The 24,730-nt window shown below is 32.5% G+C and overlaps 1 protein-coding gene across 8 annotated transcripts in view; it reads right to left on the minus strand.

Moving 5' to 3' along the window:
• Window positions 1-24,730, minus strand: part of Pds5b (PDS5 cohesin associated factor B) — a 197,850-nt gene that overhangs the window by 13,867 nt on the left and 159,253 nt on the right. For 7 of the 8 annotated variants that reach the window (XM_071611550.1, XM_071611549.1, XM_071611552.1 and 4 more), the window contains 9 exons: window positions 21,196-21,264; window positions 18,620-18,756; window positions 15,587-15,710; window positions 8,633-8,837; window positions 6,287-6,401; window positions 4,197-4,329; window positions 3,752-3,871; window positions 2,478-2,540; window positions 1,785-1,930 (listed from right to left, as the gene is read on the minus strand). In XM_071611550.1, coding sequence (XP_071467651.1) covers window positions 1,785-1,930; window positions 2,478-2,540; window positions 3,752-3,871; window positions 4,197-4,329; window positions 6,287-6,401; window positions 8,633-8,837; window positions 15,587-15,710; window positions 18,620-18,756; window positions 21,196-21,264 — 1,112 coding nt within the window. The remainder of the gene's footprint in view (window positions 1-1,784; window positions 1,931-2,477; window positions 2,541-3,751; window positions 3,872-4,196; window positions 4,330-6,286; window positions 6,402-8,632; window positions 8,838-15,586; window positions 15,711-18,619; window positions 18,757-21,195; window positions 21,265-24,730) is intronic. The other variant, XM_071611551.1, reaches the window with a different exon arrangement.

A 24,730-nucleotide genomic window follows, 5' to 3' on the forward strand; every position in this document is an offset into this window, starting at 1 on the left:
TTTTCCCCTAAGTCTTTCTAAAACCTAAATTCTGTTTTGGGATGGAAACATAAAGCAAATTAAAACTATTCTGTTAATAAATTAAGATTGGCATACACTGCAACCTGCCCTGTCCCCATTCTTTTATTCCCCTTCCATTTTTTCTTTTCTCTGCAGCACTTCACCCTAAGACACTTTAGTTATTATGTTTACCATTCACTGACTACTGTTAGAATGTGAGAATGGCTCTTCTGTCATCTTTACTCACCAATGTAGGCTAAGCACTTGAATCTGACTGGCTCTGAACAGGCACTCAATCCATACTTGTTAAATGAATTAACAGCAAAAGCTCTCACGAATTTATAAAGGTGCAGTATTCTGTCTCATCCTTAACTGCTTCTTAAAACTGTTTACACATTGTTGAACCCTAAATCTCGATCTGTTCCAGCTACCCTGAGTTCTAAAGCCACATATACAATTGTCTATCCAACACTTCACTTAAATTTCTAACAGAAACCTGATCTTTAACATAAGCCAAAACAGTTTTTCAGACACTCTTTTTCCATACTCTGCTCCTCAACACATACATATAAACACAGAGCCTGTTACTCCTTAAGACTTCTAGATCTCAGTAAATGGTACCACTATATATCCAGTTTTTTAAGCAAAGAAACCCTGGATACTTTCTCTCCCTAATTGTTCACATCTAATAAATCAGTAAGAGCCATTTGGATTTAACATCAAAATAAATGATAGATTTGACTATTTGTCATTATTCTCTCTCTTCATTCCTTCCCCAGACTACTTACTATTATTAGCTAACTCACAACTGATTTTTCTACCTCAACTTTAGTTCCTCTATAGTACATTCTCCCCAGATCATCAAGGGAGTATTTCTTAAAAGCATAAATTAGGTCTCTAAACTCCTCAACAGCATCTTCCAGCTGCACTTAAAATCAAATCCAAATTCCTTACCATGGAAATCCAAGAAAACTGGTAAGACTTTTTACAACATCTCTCTCCTTTACTGACTGATTATGAATAATGCAAAAGACAGTGCAGTCTTTCCTAATTATAAAGCAAGGATCAATAAACAGCGAGTTTAGCCCTGCATAATGATCTGCTGCTAAAAAAAATGATGTCCTTGTGCTAAAACCAGCAAAATGGTGAATTATTTTTTCCATTTGTTCTTTCTTACAAAGAAAAAAATGCTCATTTTTAAAACCATTTTTAAACAAAAAGTTTATGCATACATATACATAGTAAAAAAAAAAAATTCAAACTGTACCAATAGCGTAAAATGATCTCCCTCCTATTCTAGGTTATCACGAACAGATTTGGTCTGTTCTTCCAAAAACTTTCTATATATGTACAAACAAATGTGAGTATAAATCTTTTTTCAAAACCATAACATTGTTCTATATACTCTTTGCTTTTTCACTCATTAATGTATTATGTATTCCATGCTAACTCGTATCTCATCATTTTTTTAATGACTATGTGTTCTAACTATGGATGTATCTATCACTAGTGAACAGTTTTATAAGCACAAGATACTGAAGTTAGAAACTGGTTATGTGTACTAATACAGAACACTCCAACATGGTTATATATAAAAAACTAAGAAAAAGTGTATACTACAAATGAGCAAGCAAATAAATATGAATTTGTTGACTACCAATGTTAAATGGGAAAATTATGCATTAATTTCCATTCACTAACTTTTAATGTTTTAGTTACGTTATTTTAGATCTCACAGCCTCACTGGAATTACTAAATGTAAAGTATGATACTTATGTACTTGCCTCCCTTTTATTCTTCCGGGAGAGCTTGGATTTGAACTACTGCTTGCATTGCTTACAGTTTCCATTCGTGATGATTTGGTTTGAGATTGTTTTCCTGCTGATGAAAGTGGCTTATTAACAGCTCCTAGAACATTGGTTGTTTTAGGCTGAAATGAGAAATGTTTCTATTTGGTTAAAACTAAAAGAAACTCACAGATCAAACAATAAATAATATCTGTTATTTATTTACATATAAATCATGAAAAATGTGCCTATCCTTAAGCAAAACCAGGATTATAAGTTGAATAACACTTAAGCAAATTAAAAACTACACAGACAACATAAAGATTTTCTTAAAGTTATCTGAAGAAGAAGGCTTAAACAGAAAATGAGGACAAATAAAATACATGGTTAGACTCTTACTGCTGAAGAACATAGATGATGCCTTAAGATTTTTATCTTAAATTTAGGATGAAGAAGTCTAAGTATAAAGGTCTCCTGAGTTTTATCACAGCTAAAATATAAGTTTGTGTATCTCAGTCTACATTTATATGATAGACAAAATTATTTCTTACTAGTAATGAAAGACAGTAGATTATATTTCCTACCATTAGATACACAAATTTTTAAAGAAGGAAAAACTAATATATGTAGGTCATTAATTATACTAAAATAAACCTCCACATAAAATTAAAAATGATTCTTAAGACATACTTTTCCAGGAGTGAAAAACGATTTCATTTCTGGAGGCAGGTAATTTTTGGTGTTACTGAAATTCTACAAGCAAGAGGAAAAAGTAGTCAGTGACTATTGAAATACTATATTTACAAGGTGGTTAAAATCCAACAAAGCACAAAATAGCTTTTCTGTTTTATTTTATTTTTTTTTTTTTTTGAGAATTTTAATATTTATTTTTTAGTTTTCGGCGGACACAACATCTTTGTTTGTTATGTGGTGCTGAGGATCGAACCAGGGCCGCATGCATGCCAGGCGAGCGCGCTACTGCTTGAGCCACATCCCCAGCCCAGCTTTTCTGTTTTAAAGGACATATTTATTAAATTAATCAGTTGAACCACAAAATTTAAGTCATTGATTTTAACTACTATTAATAAACTAAAACTAACCTTGTACCAATTACAATTATTAGCAAAACATATTTGAGCCCCAATATGGTAAGACTGCATCAGTAAATATGTTCCTCTAATAACACTCTTCAGACAGACCACATACACTCCTGTTATCTTGCTCACAACAAAGTGAATTTCTAAAAACACACAGCCCCTTTAGCTATTTGGAAAACCTATTTCAAATCTCCATATATTGGTAAGATCTTACCTGGCATATTGCTTTAAAACCAAAAGGAAGACAGTGGTGGTTTCCAGACTGTTAGATAAATTATGAATCTATAATAGTGAATGGAAAACACCTTCTGCATCTCATACAACACTTTAGTTTTTGGAGAGTGGTTTGGAAATGCTCTTACATTATTTCCAGAGTTTTGGGCCTGTTTCAGGATCTGTTCTACACATGTATATAACTTCACTTTTTTTTTTTTTTTATTTCATTAGTGCATTATCATTATACATAATTGTTGGCTTCATTTTGATATAATCATACAGGCATGGAGTTTAATTTAGAGCTCAATTTACATTACAGTTCCTAGTACCCACGGCCTATACACTGTATCTTTATCTACATTCTTTTTCCATTTGGATTAGTGGCCATTAACTCATAAATCCATACATCTTGATCACATTTTTTGCCTGTTTCTCTTAGCATGGTTTCAATCTCTGAAGACAAACTTTTGATCATCCTAACTCAACTCTAAACCACTGTATCCTCTAATTTGGCCCACATTTAGTCTTGAACTACATTTTTAAAACTAGTGGCAATCTTTCCATGGCATAGTAGTGGGTCAACTTTTGATAAGGATACTTCCTGATCTCCCACAACCTAGTGCTGAAATACATTTTATTTCAAATTACTACCTTGTCAGGTTGGGTGAAAAAACGGGCTGGTAGTACTGGGTCTTTAGGAGATTCCAAACTGTATGTGGTGCTCTTTGACATGATGATATTCATGGCAACATCACACACAGTGTATAGTTTCTGTAATCAAATTAAAAAAGAAAAAAAGTAGGTATTTAAGTTGGCATCCTAAATGTTGTAAATAAGAAGTAATTCTACAACATTCATCCAGTCTAAATAGTAAACTAATGAAAGTAATTGTCAGCATAAGCATTTTGGCTTACATTATTGTTTTGATTATTTATTACTAATAAAATTACTACTAATCCTATATTAGTAAATCTAATTACTATCAACAGGAAAAAATTGTTAAATAAATCTGTAAATTAATAATTACAGTTTCATTCCCCACAACTAAATGTTTAAATCAACATGGAATCAAATTTACAAAAGGATTATTACATACTTCATTCATTTTTGCATCATCTGGTCCTTGGGCATCTTTTGTTTGTTTAATATTTTCAACCATTTTTCTGATAAATGCATGACTGTTATTTTCATTTTTAGCCATTAATATTTCCAGAACAAACCAAAGACATCTAAAAAAAAAAAGGAAAATACTTTTGTTAAATATACATACAATAATTCCAAACATAACAGAGCTAGATTATAACCCCAGAAGGGGAAAAAATTAAAAGGAAATAGCACACACACATATCACAGTAGGTTAGCAATGCATACGTGAGTTGCTCAGATCCATTGCCCTTCTTAGTCTCACTAGATTTCCCAAAGAAGGAGGTTAAAAAAAGAATCAGAGTGGAAAGAATGATGTTATCTTAATCTGTGATATGACACCAAAGGAAAAATGCCTCAAGGAATAGTTGGGCCATGGATCAAGTGAGGCCTCAGACACTCAAGACTGACTCAAATCCTGATGGGAAGTCTCAAAAGATTACAACCACTGTATTAAAAGGTTAAGATTCTTCATTAATAAATCAGAAAGGAAAAAGTTATGTTGACATCTATACACCCTGTCTTTGCTTAGTTCAGGAAAATTGTTTAAAAAGTTTCAGTAGCCCAGTTTTAATTACACAAAATTCTTTTCAATAAAAATTCAAAAGTGTTTCTCTCGGTATTATATAGACAGAAAGAGACACAGTTATAGTTGATGTACAAAGGAGAAAAATAATGGGAGAAAAGAAAGAAACAAGCAAGATATTTTAAAAGGGAAAAATAATCTTTAGGATCTCAGGCATAGGAGAAGTTCTTCTAGACTGGCTCTTTGGTAAAATGTAAATTATTCAGGGCAATACTGGGCAATTTAGAAAGATAAGTCAAGCCAGGCATGGAGGTGCACGCCTGTAATTCCCGCCATCTTGGGAGACTGAGGCAGAAGGATCACAAATTCAAAGCCAGCCTTAGCAACTTAGTGAGACTCTGTCTCAAAATAAAAAATAAAAAGGGTTGGAAATGTGGCTCAGTGGTTAAGTACCCCTGCGTACAATCCCTAGTACTGAAAAAAATAAAAAATAAACAAAAAAGGGCTCGGGAAGCTTCAGTGGTAAAGTGTTCCTGGGTTCAATTCCCAATTGGGGGGGAGGGGACAACTTATTAATTCCTAGGATAAACCAATGTTCTCAGACAAAGAATGGTTACTAGAAGTCTATATCAGTCATAATCCCTCCAACAAAGAATGCATTTATGGAGAATTATTTGTTGATTTTTCAGAAATAGAAATGTGGCAAAGAAACTAAGCAGTAGCTTTTTCCTTTACCATAAGAAGTTACTGATTTCTCCTGACATACCTCAAATATTTAACTGTAAAAAATTTCTATGAATTAGGAAATCAAGAATTACTTTCCATGACTAGTATATTAAAGGTGTAATAAATGAACTGATTCAAAATCACAAAGATCATTTTTTATTATAACAAAAAGACGACCAGGGGTCAAGCTTAAAAGAATTATACTAGTCTTAAACTTTTCTAAGTATCCCCGTGTTCTACACCCAGGCATATGCAGTGTTTGCAGTCTCTCAACAACAATGCTTGAATCAATAGCAAATGTCATAAACTCTAATTTTAAAAATTTTAAAAATCACCAATAAAATCCCCCTGGTTATGAATCTGGCTCATAATGAAATTACACCATTAATCTCTTCCTATAGAGGAAGATAGTTACTGCAAAGAAAAATATGCTTACTATGTGAGTAAAGGAGATTATTAATTCAAATCATGAAAACTACCAAGTTTCACCAGGAAACTATAAGAACTGGAATAGAACTTTTTAATGGATTACTTCAACAGAAAAGGAATGTCAGACTGGTAGAGAAATAGAACCAAAGTATTTTAATTATGCTAAATTAAGTTTTGGGAAGTTACTTAAGAAATGTAATGTGAAAAGATGATATAAAAATAGACAAATAAGAGAAAAGAACCCTAAACTCCTATAAAATGAAACACATCAATAAACTGATTATAATTGAGATCCCATTATCAGCAATAAGGAGGAAAAAAACAACTTTCAGAAAATATGAAAATGGGATGGAAAGTCTTACTCTTTAACATCTTTAAGTTGTTCAATATCCTGTACTTTGACATAATCTGGGTCATGTGCCAAAAGGTGAATTGTATATGGAACAACATACTCTGGTAGAAGAGACAATAATTTTTCTGAAAAAGAAAAAAGTAAAAAATAAAAGAAGAAGAAAAAACAAAACAAAAAAACATCCAGGTTAGAAAATCAAATCTTACACACTCTCTCTCTTTCATACTTTATTTCCTGTATCCCACTATTACTACAATATGGCTAGAAGAAAAACATATTGAAAAACCCTGCATTGAGGAACATAGTAATTTAAACAGTTTTTTCACTCATCTTTCACATCTAATATTGAAATGCCTACTAAACACACCATGTGATGAGGCTCAAAGACAAATATTCCAGTTTTCGAATGCATACAAAAAAAGTGACCCATACAAACTATATTCAAGATTGAGAGACATCAAGTCCATTTTTCCTGATATTATAAGCAGCGCTATGTATAATATTTTAAGCTGCTAAGAAAATAAAACACTTCCAGTAAATCTTTCAGTCAGTGTGGCACAAAATAGGAATAGCTGATTTTATTTTTAAGAGAAGAATAGACATAAAAGAATGAAAATAAGGAATGGAGTTTTTATGATGTTTTAAATATCAAAAAAAAATCTTTTCGGTTTAAATTCAAATAGTTTTATATGTTGATTAAGAGTGCCAAACTCTGTTAAGAGGTCAGGAAGGTAATCCTAACTAGCTTTAATAAAGTGTATATGAAACAAATGGGATTTATATTTAGAACAATCCCATTTAAATTACTTATTCTCAAATAAAAACTTAAATCAGATGTTCAACTTGGAGTACAGTATCTTATATGTCAATAAAGTATCATATTTCCTTTATTTCTATTGCTGAACTTAAGAACAGTTTCTGAATAATGCCATTCATTTTAAGAGCAAGCATAGAAGAAAAGGAACAAGGTTCAAAATTCAGTAAACTTTAAATTAAATTCTATCAAATATTTATTCAGTGCTTACTATCCTCTATTAGAATCTAAAAGTATAAAAATGAATAAAACTAGGTAAAGATCTCACAGTAAAGAATAAACAGAGATAGAAGCTATCTTCAATGTGAAAAGTACTCTAAAATAAACAACTAGTATTGGCTGATAACTTCTTCAGGCTAATCATTATGCTAGGTGCTTTCCATACATAAATATTTAATCCTCACAAGCATAACAAGAAGTAAGTGTAATTATTCCAATTTTACAAATAAGCAAACTAAGGCATGGATTAAATATCTTGTCCAAATACAATCAGTAAATTGCAGAGGTGGAATGTGACCACATAAGCCCTCACTTTTTGCAATGTGAAGAAGGAAAAAAGCAAAGAGGGTCACAGTGATGCAATAACACCCAAACTATATTTTTAAAGAATTCAAAAAGTGCAAACCACACTTCTTTGTTTTATTTATTTGTTTTTCTGGGAGAGACAATTCTCAGATAAGAGCTGACAACAGAGAAAAAAGATGGCTCCACAAATTTCAAGTAATTGAGGTTATAGCAGGAATAACAGAGTTCATAATAGGAAACTACAGAGACAAAACTTGAAATTCAGACCGAGAGTAAACTATAAAAAGCCATGAGAAATATTTCAACTCTACCTTATAAGCAATAAAGAATTCACATGGATTTCAAGCAAAGAAGTAATGTGATCAGAAACGTGTTTTAGAATGATAATTTTGCTATCAATGTGGCATAGTAGTGGGTAAAACTAGGGGACAGAGGCGTAGGGAAACATTTAAAGAGGGAGGCAGTTAAGTGTGTATACAATGATCCAAAGGAAATGTGACCAGCTAGGAGAACAGAAGACAGATGTTCAGACATCTGGAGGAAGAATTAACAGGATTTGGTGACTAATGAGTGAGTAAAAAAAAGATATAAAGAATGCCTCTGATTTCTGACTTGGATAAATGGACAGATTTTAATGTTATTTGTTAAACAATCCTAGAAGTCAAGAGGCATATCAGCTAACCTTGAAGGGGTAAGGCAGACAGATGAAAAGCAGGCACACAAGCACCTGTTATTATTAACATCAGCTATAGGTGAGAACAAACAACAAAGATCAAAGACTTGTACTTTTTTCAACTAAAAGTAGAGCTTAGACAATCTACATAAATGTACAAATTTCATCATTATGTTAAAAGTAATTCCAATGTAACTACTTATTTTCCTTGGCCATTTAGTCATTTACTTAAAGACATACAGGTTCAAATTTAAATAGAATAAATAACATTAATATATTATACTCTTTTAAACAGTGAAACTGTCAGGTTGGAAAGTATACTTTCTATTTCTCTGTATGCTTACCACTAACAGCTGCATGTTGCTTTAGATACTCGCGTCTTACATTTATATTTTTTACCAGACACTGTCTAGCATGAGCTCTTCTCTCTTTTACAGGATCTTTAGCACAAAGTGCACAGATTGCCATATATTCAAGTGGAAGCCGTAATCGGGAAAGGCCTTTGTGAAGTTTCTGAGCAAACACTTGTCTTACTTGATAGCATTCATCCTGTGAAGATATAATTATTTCAGGTATTATCCACATAGTAGGAAGGAGTAACAACTTAGATATAAAATGTGCTATATATCCATAGAGAAAAGGGCACACAGAAGCAAGTTTATCTACAACCACTGCTTGACTGATTGTTCACAAGACAGATGTTGTAACTCAAGTTAATTTCAAGACTGGAATATTCACCTAACAACGATTCATTTACATGTTAGAAATATTAGATGCATTCTTAAAATTAGTAAATATAAATCAATTCAAACTTAAATAAGATTTTTTAAAATAAAGCACAGGGGCTGTGAGAGATTCGGTGGTAGAGCTCTTGTCTAGCATGTATAAAACCCTGGGCTCAATCTCCTGCACAACAACAAACAATAAATAAATACACAAATTTTAAAAAGCATAAGCACTATCTCATATATAGCTTTTTCATTTAGTAGCAAAGCAAAACTGCCGAATTTAAACGTTTTAGTTCTATCATTTAAAAATCTATCAGATTGAAATGCACAGCTCTGAAGGCAAGAGATCCTAATCAATTTCTGAAGCACCAAATTACTTTTATTTGTATAAATAAGCCAACCTGTTAGTCCTATGCCTGCTTACTTCACACAACTCCCTTAAACTATCTCCCCAACTCCCCTAGCTAACTCCTCTTCATTCTTGAAGACAGTTCAACTATCTGACAGAAAGAAGCATATAACATGTCTCCTATACTCGACCTAGGCTCTATTACAGCACTCTGTGCACATCCCCAGTAGCACATTCAGCTCATAACATTACTCGTTTTATATCTGTCTTTTATCAGTGCTAGTTCATTAAAGACAAAACTTTGTTTTCATTCATTATTGTGTCTCTAATCCTAGCACAATAACTGGCACACAGATGGACAGAATTTTCTCTCAACTACAGGGAAAAGCTCAAACTTTTATATAACAAAGAACTTCATGCTCATTTATATGCTCCATGACACAAGGTGTGGTATATTTCATATTAATGCAACTTTGGGTACCGTATTTCTTCTATCTAAAATGGTATCTTTTCTTAAAAACCTTGATCATAATATCTTGCCCTTATCTTAAATACTTACTTTGTATATCTTCTTTCATTTAATTTAAACATCCTTATCTTATAATATTAACTTTCTACTTTTAATAAAGTAGCCTAGTTTTCATGGAAATTTCATCTATCTACCTTTACATTCAACAAAATAGTTAACTCATTCCTTCCTCAATATTAATGTCAGAGAGGAGCAGAGTCTTTATTTTTTTATTATGATCCAATTAAAAAGTGCATAAATAAAAGTCAACATATCACAAATATATTTATAAAGGAACAGACCATTCATTAAAAAATCAATCTGTACTCAAATATCTCTTCCTCCTCTTTATATCTTTCCCCAAGACAGTGTTTTTGTCATTAATCATTCAGAATTCAACAATACAATACAAATTCCTCACAAAGTCAATCTGTAAATCATTGTAGCAGGTTTTCATATTGTTATTAAAGTGATGTTAAAGAAATATCAAGTCATAAGTAAGGCAACTTGCACAAACAACAACTGAAGAAGACACAAACTGACAAGAATGATACACAAGTCTTCAAGAGAATCAGCTGAATAAATTTAAAAAGGTGCTACTGGAAACTGAGGGAGTCTTCAAATATTTTTCTGCGAAGATGATTATCCTTTTGATTGTGCTATAAAGTAAATGTGGGGTAAAGAATTTTATCAGAAAAAAATATGCTTTCAAAAAAGCAGACACCTGACTATAAAATAAATTCTAGTCTGCATCTTTAAGTAAATACACTTTCAGAGGCCTCTTCTAATACAAATTATCCTCAGAACTATTGGTAAGCAGTTCGATTACTTTGTGTAATAAATTCTGTTATCAACACATTTCTAGTTTACAATCCCCTAAGAGATTGTTAGCTGTAGCCATGATTTATTCATCTTTGTATTTCCAGAATCTAGAACAATATATAGCACATACCAGTACAGAATAAATTTTTCATGAACAGAACTCCAAATTCTAAAATACTTAACATGATAACCTAAATTATGTTAAGATTCATATTACTGAGTTTCTATTCTTTCAGAATTATTGTCTATTCAAATATATGACAAGGGTCTCCCAGGTACAATACTACCTATAAAGAGCCACAACTCAAGAGAAATAAGCCACATGTACATAAATAGCTAAAGCATAAGGCAAAATTTCATATTTATAAGAGGACTGAAGATAAAACCTACAAGAATTCAAAAGGACAGAGAGACTACTTCCAGCTAAAAAGAATCAGAACAAGTTTTATAGAGAAAGTTGTGTTTAAACCTTAATCTACAGAAAGGATTGGATAAGGATGATAAAAATGAGAAGATGAGAAGAAAACGAGAGCAAAGTACAAGGCACATAAAAGAAAAATTGTTCAGCTGCACTGAAACAAAGGTAAAGGATAGTGTACTAAACAACAGTATTGCACCCAACAAGATTTTAAAGTTTATATTTGGGTCCCAACAATAGAGGGTCTCAAATGCCAGGTCTTAAACAACTTAAACATCTTTTTTATAAGTAGGAAAATATCATGATCAGAACTGTGATTAGGGAAATTCAACCAGCAATAAAGAAATTCTCACAACAGTCCTAGTGAGACTTGATGACTATAGCAATTGGGATAGTTGAGACGATATGAATAAAGAACAATAGATCTACCATTGAGTAGATTACTTGGACTTTTGCAATAAGATAGAACAAACAAACAGTCTAATGTAAATCATGCTTTTAGATGTGAGAAATGCCAAGAAAGAATAGATTTGGGAAATATTATAAATTCAGTCTTACTCATTCACAGAACATAAAAATTTGAAACTTCCATTTAGCATTTGATGTGGGACTAGGAACTTGAAAAAAACAAATATTGCAGTATAGTAATGACTCACTTAGATAATGAGATGGCCAAAGAATGTGTAAGTGCTAAAATTGATCATGGATAGATCCTCAAAGAACACACAAAATTAAAGGAGGAGAAGTGTCAGAAAATGTAGTCAAGAGACAGAAATTTAAAAAACCAAGAGACAGAAATCAAGAGAATTTCAAGAATAATGGTGCAATGAGTATTGTATCAAATGACACAGAAAGGACACTGAAAAATTAAGATCACTGAATCTGAGGACTTCAATAGGTTACTTATAGAAAACAATAAAGACAAATGCCAAGATATGGACAGTGAAGAGAAGGTAAGAATAAGACAGATTACTATTTCTGGAGGTGTGGAGGTTTAAAAAAGAAGAGATGGCATACATTGCTGGTGGGACTGCAAATTGGTGGACCCACTATGAAAAGCAGTATGGAGATTCCTCAGAAAACTTGGAAATAGAACCACCATTTGACCTAGTTATCACATTCCTTGGCATATACCCAAGAGACTTATCAGCATCTATAGTGATATGACCACATCAATGTTTATAGCAGCTCAATTCACAATAGCTAAACTATGGAGCTAATCTAGGTTCCCTTCAACAGATAAATGGATAAAGAAAATGTGGTATAATATATACATAATGGGATAGTACTCAGCCATCAAGAAGAATGAAATTATGACATTTACTGGTAAATGGATGGAACTAGAGACTATCGTGCTAAATGAAATAAGCCAATCCCCAAAAACCAAAGGCCTAATGTTCTCTCTGATATGCAGATGTTGACTCACAATAGGGGGATGAGGAAGGGTGTGGAGGTTCACCAGATTGGAGGGGAGAAGGGGAAATGAAGTGGGATGGAAATGGGAAAGACAGTAGAATGAACTAGACATAACTTTCCTATGTTCATATATGAATACATGACCAGTGTAACTCCATATTATGTTCATGGGAAGTTATACTCCATGTACGTATATGTCAAAATATACTCTACTATTATGTATAACTAAAAAGAATGAATAAAAATTTAAAAAAATAAGAGATGGGCATATGGTTTAGAGGAACAGAAGAATTAGGGAAAGGTGTTTTTTTTTTTTTAGAAGGGAATAACAATATGAATTGTGAGAAGATGCTAATAACTAAGTTTTACCCATTCATACAGGACTCCAAAACTACCTTAAAACTTTGGCAATTGAGATTTTCACCCTGGATATTTTGGTTACTAAGGTCGCAATGTATAATAAATACAGTAGTAGAAAATAAACTCTCCAGGAAATAGTAAGTAGAGGCTTTCTACACGTGGTAGACATTTAACTAATGTTTCACACATACTTAAACAATGTAAAGTTCAAATCAGGCCCAACTCATTTTACGTGTCTCCTTACTTTGTTTTCTTAAAGTGCCATTTCAATAATGAATGATATCAGCAATATTCTAAGAAATATCAGACCAAGAACCCAATCAATCAGCAGAACATAAGTCTCATCAATTTAAAAAAAACAAATTATATAGGTTTTCTTTCATGAAATGTAATACATACTTTTTAAACAATTTTAATTTCTTATAAAATAAGATGATTTCCAGACTTAAAAGGAAAAACTAAACCAGGAAGTAAATGGGCTCACCAAAAATCTCATCTCTCGAATGATTTTTTTCCTAATATCTGAACAATAACAAAACTAAAGCAAATCATAAACAGGATTTGGATGGCTATTTTAAACACTTGAGAAATAAATACATTTAAAAAATAGATCGTTTGTGTTTTGAAGTTAACAGCAATTTTCAAATAAGCAGAAGAAAGTGGGGAGGGGAAAAGTAAAGAAAAATTGCAATGACTCCTGATGAATGCCAAATTCTTAAACTATTTGGAAAAAAATGAAAACCTAAGTGTGAAACGACCAAATTATGAATGGAAAATTCATATTAGATTATCAGATTTACTATTATGAAAGCCTTTTAAAATTTTCTCACTGATGCTAAATACTTCTAAAGTGATATACTTCAAATATAACATAAAAATCTATAAAACTGGAATGACTCCATCAATATCAATTTCACAATTTGAAAATTTGACTCATTAAGTAATAAGGAGTCCTTCTAACCTGAAATTCAGTCTATAGTATGGCTTTATAAAACTATAAACCCCAGTCAGAATGACAATTCTCAAGAATACAAGCAACAATAACTGTTAGTGAGGATGTAGGGGAAAAGGTACACTCATACATTGCTGGTGGGATTGCAAATTAGTACAATTATTATGGAAAACAGTATGGAGATTCCTCAGAAAACTTGGGAATGAAACCATCATTTGACCCAGCTATCCCACTCCTCAGTTTATACCCAAAGGACTTAAAATCAGCATACTACAGTGATGTGGCCACATCAATGTTTATAGAAGCTCAATTCACAAAAGCTAAAACTATGGAACTAGGTGCCCTTCAACAAATGAATGGATAAAGAAAATGTGGTACATATACACAATGGAATATTACTCAGCCTTAAAGAAGAATGAAATTATGGCATTTGCAAGTAAACGGATGGAGCTGGAGAATATCAAGCTAAGCAAAATAAGCCAAATCCCCAAAACCAAAGATAGGAACTTTGTATTGTGCAGACAGGAGTGCGGGGAGGGGAGGAGATGTAGGGATGGGAAGGATAGTGGAATGAGACGGACATTATTATTATCCTATATACACGTATAATTATACTACTGGTGTGACTCTGCATTGTGTTCAGACAGAGGAAGGAGAAGTTGAACTTTATTTATGTACAATGTGTCAGAATGCATTCTACAGTCATGTATAATTAACTAGAACAAATTTTAAAAAAAGGAAAGAAAAAACACTGTAAACTTCTATATATTTTTTTCATTTAGGGAACTAAAACAGTCGGTCCTCATTATTCATAGATTCCATATTTATGAATTTGTCAACTCATTCAGGATTTATTTGTAACCTCCAAAATAAATACTTGCAGAGATTTTCTGAACAACAGCAAAAATATGTACAGAACAGTAAAAAATTGAATTGTGTCATATGTATATGCCCTAATGAGGTTGAAGAAGACCTGCCTTCTTGTTTCAGCTCTCAGACTGTAAACAAGGATCCTTTCTGTGGGTCTACTTAGTGCCACACTTTTCACATTTTGACCATGTTGGCAATCTAGTTGTTTAAAATGGTTCCCAAACATAATGATGAAGTACTGCCTAGGATTCTTTTTTTTTAAAGTTGTAGATGAACACAATACCTTTATTTTATTTATTTCTTTTTATGTGGTGTTGAAGACAGAACCCAGTGCCTCACACATGCTAAGCAACTGCTTTACCACTGAACTACAACCACAGTCTCTGCTTAATATTCTTAAGCACAGGAAGGCTCTGATGTACCTTACAGAGAAAATGCATAAGCTTAGTTTAGGCATGAGTTATAGTGCTGCTGATTATGAGCATGTGTCTGTCTGTCTGAAGTAAGATGCCTTTAAACAGAAATACACATAAAACATGGTTGTATATTGATCAATTGATGAAAATTTCATGACTACATACTAGAAAGAACCTATCCTTGTATTTCCGCTAAGAGCAATACATGCTAATTCAGTATTTGTTTTGCCTTTATAGACTAGAACTGTACCTAACAACAAGTCAGCTACACTATGTAACCCAAAAGTCAAATGAGTTTTAGAACTTTGAAACATTTCTTGTAAGAAGTCTTTCAAAAGAAAATATTCAAAACTTTGATCAAAATTATTAACTGAGTTGAAAAAACTGAATTTTTTCCTAAAGTCTGTGACTATAAAAAGTAGTGTCTTTAATATAGTTTAATATAGTGATTTTCCTTACATTGATAGCCAATGCACATAACTGATATTGTTCTAATGTGATGATTTCATGGTAGCATGGTTCTTGTGCCAGCTTCACAATAGCACTTCCAGCAGCAAGTCTCAGACGTGACATATCTGGTTTACTGAAAAACAAGCAAAAAGAATACAGATAAGGTTTCTAAATGTTTATATAAAACCATTTTATACATCTAGTTTTGTAGATATTTTTCAGGCCAAAAAAAAGGTAGAACTATGCTATGGTCTCAATGTTTTTGTGTCTCCTTAAATTCACATATTGAAATCCTACTGCCAAGATGATAGTATTCAGAGGTGGGATCTTCTGAGAGGTGAGTAGGTCTTAGGGACACAGCCTTCATGAATGGGACTCATGCCCCTATAGAAGAGGCCTGAAGGAGACTGTATGACCTTTCTGCCATGGGAGAATACAAGAAAGAAGCTAGTCTGCAATGTGAGATAGTTCGGTTCTAAACAGAATTCAACCACATTAGCATTCTGATCTTAGACTTCCAGTTTCCACAATTGTGAAAAATAAATCTATTGTTTGTAAGCTACTCAATCTATGGTATTTTGTTACAAAAGCCTGTACACACTAACACAGTAAATAATTTAGTGATCCTGAGTACCATAATACATTAACTCGGAAAGATGGTAACCAATAAAATACTACATAAATTCTTCTCTTAAACTTAAGTCTGTGCTAGCACCACTAGTTATTTAATTCTCTCATCCTACACAAAATAGCTCTTAAGCAAGCCTAGAAGAAATCTATTTGTATGTTCACTTATTAGGTTTTAAGTATTATACAATAGATTTATTTTAGAAACATATTTACCTATATATTAGGCATAAAAAGATCCTAACTTACCAAGAAGTCAACCACAACCACTGTGCTAAGAATAAAAGTAATAGGAGGAATAGTAGATAAAACCTTACTATTCTTACTCTTCTAAGATAAAATGATCTAGTTGGTTTAAAACTCTTCGTTTATCTAACAATTATGTAAAAATACTGACTGTATGCCAACATTAATAAGGTTCTGAGGTTGTAAAACATGCCCCAAAAGAGCTATCAGTGTATCAGTGGTAATGTTCCAAGTAGCTATTAATAGATGAATCATAGTACTTAGTTCAGAGAGTGCAAGCTGGCAGTTGGACGCTGTGTCTTCATGTTTAGATAACAGATGCTTCTTACATACTGTCCTTAAAAATTTCCATCTAGACTAGTGGTTTCTATTTAATCCAGTAAGCTGTTCTGTTTTATTTTGTTTTGTTTTCTTTTCTTTTCAGCTTTATTAAGTAGAAGACATTTTCTGTCAAATAAAATCTTACATAGGAATTTAAAATGTAAACATAAAAAAACATGCTTCCTATTAAAGTAGGGGACAGAAACGCCCCTCCAAACTCGGAGTCTCCATCTGCTTTGCTTCTACAAGGAATTTTCTTACTCCTACTCCATGCAGCCCCTGAATGTTCCTGAATGTCACGTGGGTTCCCCTGAACACAACTTATATAACACTGTGTACTGGGTCTCATTCCAATTACTTTATATAAAATATATATATTCTCCCTTATATAAACTCTATAAAGAAGTACTATCGTTAACCCTCATCCTGCAGGTGAGAAATCTGAGAAGTGAAATAACTTGCTAATAAATAAAATCAGATAACAAATGGTAGAACTTGAACTTGAAACCATTTAGTCTGTCAATGTTCTTAACCATTAGGGTATAATGTCCCTCTAATTAGTTAACATAGCTGAGTATAACTAGGAAAATAAGTTTAAAATAATAAACTAGAAGACAAAATGGGGCATTTTTTTTTCTCTACAAGGCTGAACTGATCACTACAAAATTATCTTGAATTTGGTATACCTTTTTATCAAAACGTGATTATTTGTAAATCCTAAACACTGATACATATAAATTATGGGAGTAGAGGGGTAAAGACAACTAATTAGACTAAGTAAGGTAGACCGATGAGTTGTATATACAGAATGAACAGATCATCAAAATTTTATTTTTGTTTCATTTTAGAAATGTATGTGCTATTAACAGACTATTCCAAGAGAACAATATGAACAAAACATGAAGAAAAGAATGAAGATGGAAAGGGTTAGAAAGCAGCTGGAAGTCACCTCTGCTTTCTCATTAAAGTCACCAGATATATTAAAGAGGGATTATTCTCCTATTTTACATTACCAAGAACAAACCTCTAAATTATTGCTAATGCTGACACAATAACTACTACCTTCTAATCATCATCAACACTTCTAATTATTACATGGTAGGCAGTCTTTCAAAACCTTTGACATACTAATTTAATTATATCATAATAGATAGATAGGACAAATATAACCATTATCTCTATTTTATAGTTAAAGAAACCGGGGTGCTGAGAGGTTAAAGAAACTTGATAAAGGTCACCTAAGCAGGAAGTGGTGGAGCCAGGATTTGAATCTGAGCTCTGGAGTCCATGTGTTCAATTACTATAGAATTGTCTCTTGGCAACCTGGGAGAATGGTTCCAGAAACCCCCTCAGGTAACCATAATCCAAAAATGCTCAAGAACCTTATATGAAATAACACAGTGTTTGCATATGACCTACACACAGCCTCCCACATAATTTATAAATTATCTCTAGATTACTTACAATAGCTAATACACTGTAAATAATTGTTATATTGTATTGTTTAGGGAATAAACAGATTCAATAAAGTACCTTCCACAAAATCTCTTCTTTTCCCTTTAGACACTAACAAGACTGTAAAACATGAGTTACTTATTTGTACACTAACACCAATTGTATATGCCAAAAAATCAAGTATCTATTGTTTAAAATACTCTTAACGTATAGCAGTAGCCTGTAATAGACATGACTCTAGTTGTGAAATAACCACCATACAAAAGCATTATAATAAAAATATATGCACACCTATACAGCAATACTGATTATTTTTTTAAAATATAATATTTAACAATTACATCAAGAGTTCAAATATTGTGTAATCCAAAGAAATTTGAAATAATTGCATACCTAATTTTTCCCTGCTCTGTCAAGTCTCCATCACTGTGCAATATTGTTGTTAGCAATCTTAAGGTGGAAGTTCCTGATTTACTGTGATTATTTTTCATTCCAAGTAGCCATCGAACCATCATTTTAATAGCCTGAATCTATTTAAAAGACAAATTGACAAAACATTGCTACATTTAAAAGAATTTCCACATCTACCTTCTTAAAAAAAAAAAAAAAATCAAGATTTTTTTTATTGGACACTTTATAAGAAAAGTAAAAAGAAAAATACACTTTTCTATACATATGAAGATAACTTGGAAAGTTTTAAATTAAATCTGTTTCACTCTCTAAGGAAGTAGTTAAAAAAAGATTTCACTAAAGAAAAGCTCTTTTATTGTTGTTTTTTATGATTCTCCAACATGCAACTCACCTTTTAGATTCTAGAATTAAAATTATCCTTACTTTGCCTAAGAAAAAGTTAAGTTCCCAACAACAAACTGTATTCATTCTTTTCTTCCAAAGAGATATCACATGTGTACTAAAAATAACTAGGAAGTCCATATGTATTTCTTCTACACCAGTTACAGCTTTAAATGTTTGCAACAATCCTTTTTAAAGCGGCACATCTTAACTTTTTAAAAAAATGACACACACGGAACTGGGGTTGTGGTTCAGTGGTAGAGTGCTCACTTAGCACGGGCGAGGCCCTGGGTTCTATCCTCAGCACCAGATAAAAGTAAACACATTAATTAAAGATGTTGTATCCAACTACAACTAAAAAAATAAATATTTTTTTTAAATGACACACATATCATCTCTTCTTCATATATTTCAGCTTTTTACACAACAAAGGACCAGAAACTAAGTGGGTATTGAACAATGTCTGCCACACGGCAGATGCTAAGATGATTCCTGTGTCTGGCAAGCATAAACTAAGTGCATGCCTTCTTTTCCAGTGCTACTCTCAGCTACATAAAACTGATGATTAAGATCAATGCTAAGAAAATGGGCTTACTTCAATAGATGAATGGATAAAAAAAATGTGGCATTTATACACAATGGAGTATTATGCAGCACTAAAAAAATGACAAAATCATGGAATTTGCAGGGAAATGGATGGCATTAGAGCAGATTATGCTAAGTGAAGCTAGCCAATCCTTAACAAATGCCAAATGTCTTCTTTGATTTAAGGAGAGCAACTAAGAACTGAGCAGGGAGGAAGAGCATGAGGAAAAGATTAACATTAAACAGAGATGAGTGGTGGGAGGGAAAGGGAGAGAGAAGGGAAATTACATGGAAACGGAAGGAAACCCTCAACGTTATACGAAATCACATATAAGAGGTTGTGAGGGGAAAGGGTGGGGGGAAAAACAAGGGAGAGAACTGAACAACAACAGATGAGGTAGAGAGGGAAGATGGGAGGGGAGGGGAGGGGGGATAGTAGGGGATAGGAAAGGCAGCAGAATACAACAGTCACTAATATGGCATTATGTAAAAAATGTGAATGTGTAACTGATGTGATTCTGCAATTTTTATTTGGGGTAAAATGGGAGTTCATAACTCACTTGAATCAAATGTATGAAAGATGATATGTCATGAGCTTTGTAATGTTTTGAACAACCAATAATAAAAAAAACAGAAACTTAAAAAAAAAAGAAAAGAAAATGGGCTTATACAAACAAACATTCAAAGATGCTAAAGGAAGTATTGTTCCATGTCTGCAGAAATATATCAGAATCGGAAGCTGGAATAATGTAAAAAAGTAGTTCACACATGATACATAAACAAATATGTACTCATAGCCCAGAAGGTATTATAAGAAATCACAACTAGGACTGGTATTGTGGCTCAGTGGTAGAGCACTTGCCTAGCATGTGTGAGACAATGGGTTTGATTCTCAGCACCACATATAAATATATGAATAAAAAAAAAGGTTCATTAATATCTTTAAAAAAATTTTTTTAAGTGCAACTAGAAAAATAACAAAATTTAACATATTTGTTCTTAACCTTCATTCTTTTCTTTCAAAGAGATGTCACATGCATACTAAAAATAACTAGGAAGTCCATATGTATTTCTTTTACATATGGCAATAGATGAAATGAAGTCTACACTATAGATGGTTTTTATAAATCAGTACTCTCTATACTAGTAATGAGTGATCTTTTATATATAACCTTAACTCCAGGAATTACAGGCTACATTTAAAAAAAATAAAAATAGCTTTATTAAGTAAATCTCATGGAAAAGAGAGTCTTAAAACTCGGATAACAATTTTACCCAATAGAATGTTCATAAGAAAATCTTCATTACCTTTTGCCACTAAAAGTCTGATTCTAAGAAACAGAAATATGGAAGCTGCTTTCAAACCTTATTATATATTTTTTAAACCTCAAATTACACTATATGTTTGCTGCCTGTAAGCCCCATTTTGCTAATTACTGCCAAATACTCATAGTACATAAGATAATGCCAAACAATAAATATAAATACTTAAGTGATTTTCATAGCCCAAACTTATAGAAATTTCAACATCTTCAATAATATTACAGCATATGAAGTATATTAAGATCAACAGATCTATGCATATTACTTACTTTAACCATTGTCTCAGGAGAAACTTCTTCATCTGGAACCCAAAGTTTAGTTGTCTTTTTTCCTGGAAGCTAAGTCAAATGTAAGAAATTAAAAATATGAATATGAATTTTCATTTCAATTAATACTAAAGTGAATGAATAAATGAAATATTTTCCTTCTACAACGATAGTCATACATATGATTAAAACAACTCATCTCTTTAACCTTTCAAAAAGACCGAAAGGCATATCCTCACTAGCACCTAGGTACAGCACTTACATATCCATCACTAGTTGGTTCTTTGTAGGTATGTGCCAGAACTGACTTTAAACAACTGCACATACTCCCTTACTTAGTGGCTAACAATTCAATTACTTAAGGCAACTGAAAAAGACAAGGATAAAAATCAATGGGACCAAGAATGTAGTTTTAAATAAGAAGAATGATATTTTAAAAAATCTTGAGCAAGAGAAAAATCAGATAAGTTTCTAGTTCAATACAGGTCATAGAAACACACATTAATACCTTCTTACCTAAGTGGCAAAGCATATACGTATACAAACAGAACAATCGACAGAGGTGGAAAAGGGGTGGGAGGCAAAAAAGGCCAGAGTCACTGGAAAACACAAAAGTGTACAGAGAAAGAAAAAAAAAAATATATATATATATATATATATATATAACTGTTGGAAGACTTGCAGTTCCATAAAGGTAAAGAGAAAACACATTCCAAAAGTTAGTTGGTGTTTTTTCCCCCAGCACAATAACAAAAATATCGTGCAGATATTGGTAGATGTGAATATATGATAGCAACCAGAAAATTAAAGTGGCAAAAGAGCCATTTGAAACAGTTGGAACTGCTGAGATCCCATTTTACTTACAGGTCAGGATATAGGAATTGAGAATCACCTCAGGGAAACTCTGGCAACACTTCCTGTAACTCTGGATGTGGAATGTCCCCCCAGAGGCTCATGAATTGAAGGCTTGATCCCAGCTAGTGATGCTATTCGAAAGTAATGGAAACCTTAGGAAGTGGGGCTTAGATGGAAGATGTAGGTCACTGGGGCATGTCCATGAAGGGCATATCTCACCCCCTGATCCCGTTACCACTAAAGTGAGCAGTTCTGCTCCAGTATACCCTCCCTGTAATGATGTCCTTTCTCAACACCAAACCAGAAAAAAATGATCCCAAGTGACCATGAACATTAACCTTTGAAACCATGAGCAAAAATAAATCTTTCCTTTTTAAAGTTGTTTATCTCAGGTATTTTGTCACTGCAACAGAAAGCTAACACAAATCCCAGTATCTAGAAAGGCAAACTCCTACAACACAGGGCAGAAGACTCACTCACAACTTAAGACTCACTTCTTTAGCTAAGAAGTGCCTTCCAGGTATAAAGTAAAAATAATGAGAAAGGAATCACATTAGGTAAAACCTGATGAACTTTCTGAACTAGGAATATAAAGATCCCAAAAGCTTCCATGGCAGAAGCTATCAAAAAAGGAGCAAGAAACAAATCAACTTCAGATTTCTCTGCTACAAAACAGATGCCCAAAACAATGTTCTGAATTTCCTGCGGTCAAGTAATCTAAAACACAGAATTCTAAAGAATCAAAGGTACATTCAAGACAGAAAGTTTCTAAGTTACATTTTGAAAAAAAATAGTCAAAGTTATGATATGATAAAATATTCAATTCACAAGAAAAAATCCAATCAGGCTAAATTACAAGTTTAAAAAATTAATGTTATCATTTAATAAGACCAAGAGAGACTGTCTGGTGAATTTAAACTAAAATGAATGAAACTACAAAAAAAAAAAAAATCATCAACATACAAAATCTAAAAATTATTGCATGAAAAAAATATACTAGTGAAGCTGAAAAACATTAAACAGGATACAGATTTAAATGGGATACTCACACAAATAAGAAGATATTGATGTACCTTATATATTATACACCAATAAGATACAGCATTAATGTACATTTGTACAACTAGCCAAATACATAAAACAAAGAAGATTTTAATTTGAGGAAAAGGTAGAAATGTCAAATCACAAGAATGTAGAAATAATACAAGATTTAGAAAATCAAAACTAGCATTCTTTATAAATGACAATTAAACAGTAAATAGAAAAGAAAATTTAGTAATAAAAATGGTATAAAATCAAAACCACAAAATTCCCTAAATCAACCACAAATATAAAGCATAATTTTAGTATATTATAGTGCTTAGCATAAGTTGTATGACAGAACACAGTATCAGAGAACATTTTTAAATTTCTTTTATAGAGAAAACTACAGAGCTTCAATGAAAAATATCTGTGGATGAACAAACAAAGCAACAGAAAACAACAAAAGTTATACACATACACAGAGTTTTAGCACTGAAGAAAACCAGAAAAAGGTAAGATTATTCAATAAAAACTGTGGTGGAGGAACTGGGGCTGTGGTTCAGAGGTAGAACACTTGACTGACATGTGTGAGGCACTGGGTTCAATCCTCAGTACCACATAAAAATAAGTTAAAAAAATAATAATAAAGGTACAATACCTTTGTGTCCAACTACAACTAAAAAATAAATATTAAAAAAAAAAACTGTGGTGGAAATTTTGGTAATCCTAATGGAGAGTAAAAAGAAATGAAATCCTGTGTTACAGAATTAAAAAAAAAAAAAAACACACATTAATGGGTTAGGGTTGTAGCTCAGTGGTAGAGCGCTTGCCTCGCACACATGAGGCCCTGGGTTCAATGCTCAGCACCACATAAAATAATAAACAAACAAACAAATAAATAAATAAAAATAAAGATATTGTGTCTATCTACAACTAAAAAATATATTAAAAAAAAAACTCCTTAAAACTTTTAAAAAAACATATGAGAGACTATGACATTGGGGAGAAAGGGATTTTTAAACTGGAAGTAAAAAGCATCAATGACAAAAGAAAGGAATGATAAAATACAGCTACAGTAGTAACTTTTGCTCAAAGGATATCATAAAGAGAATGAAAAGATACACAGTAAAATGGTTTTATGCATTTTATGAAGACACTACAACATATACCTGATAAAGGATTAAGGTATATAAAGACTACCTATGGGAAAAAGATAAGTAATCCAGAAAAAAAGCACAGAGGCAGGGTGGGGGAGTTGAAAGGAATTTCAGAAATTTCAGAACAGAGGCACCATGAATGATAACTATAGACACGTAAGAACCAGGGAAATACAAATTAAGACTATAATGAGACACTAACATCTATTAGGTGGGCAAAATTTAAAAATCTGATAATGAGTGCTAGACACTGCTGGTAGGAAAATAAGTGTCAACAACCACTGTGGAAAGTAGTTTGACTGGGCTGGGGATATAGCTCAGTTGGTAGAGTGCTTGCCTTGCATGTACAAGGCCCTGGATTTAATCCCCAGCACCACCAAAAAAAAAAAAAAAAAAAGTAGTTTATAATAAACTGAAAAGTTAAATATATATATACACACTGTAGTTCATCAATTTCGAAGTAGAGAAAGTCTTGCTCATGTGTATTAGGAGGCCTCTATAAC

The sequence above is a fragment of the Marmota flaviventris genome, chromosome 4, assembly GCF_047511675.1.
Source record: "Marmota flaviventris isolate mMarFla1 chromosome 4, mMarFla1.hap1, whole genome shotgun sequence".
In the NCBI taxonomy this organism is placed as follows: domain Eukaryota; kingdom Metazoa; phylum Chordata; class Mammalia; order Rodentia; family Sciuridae; genus Marmota; species Marmota flaviventris.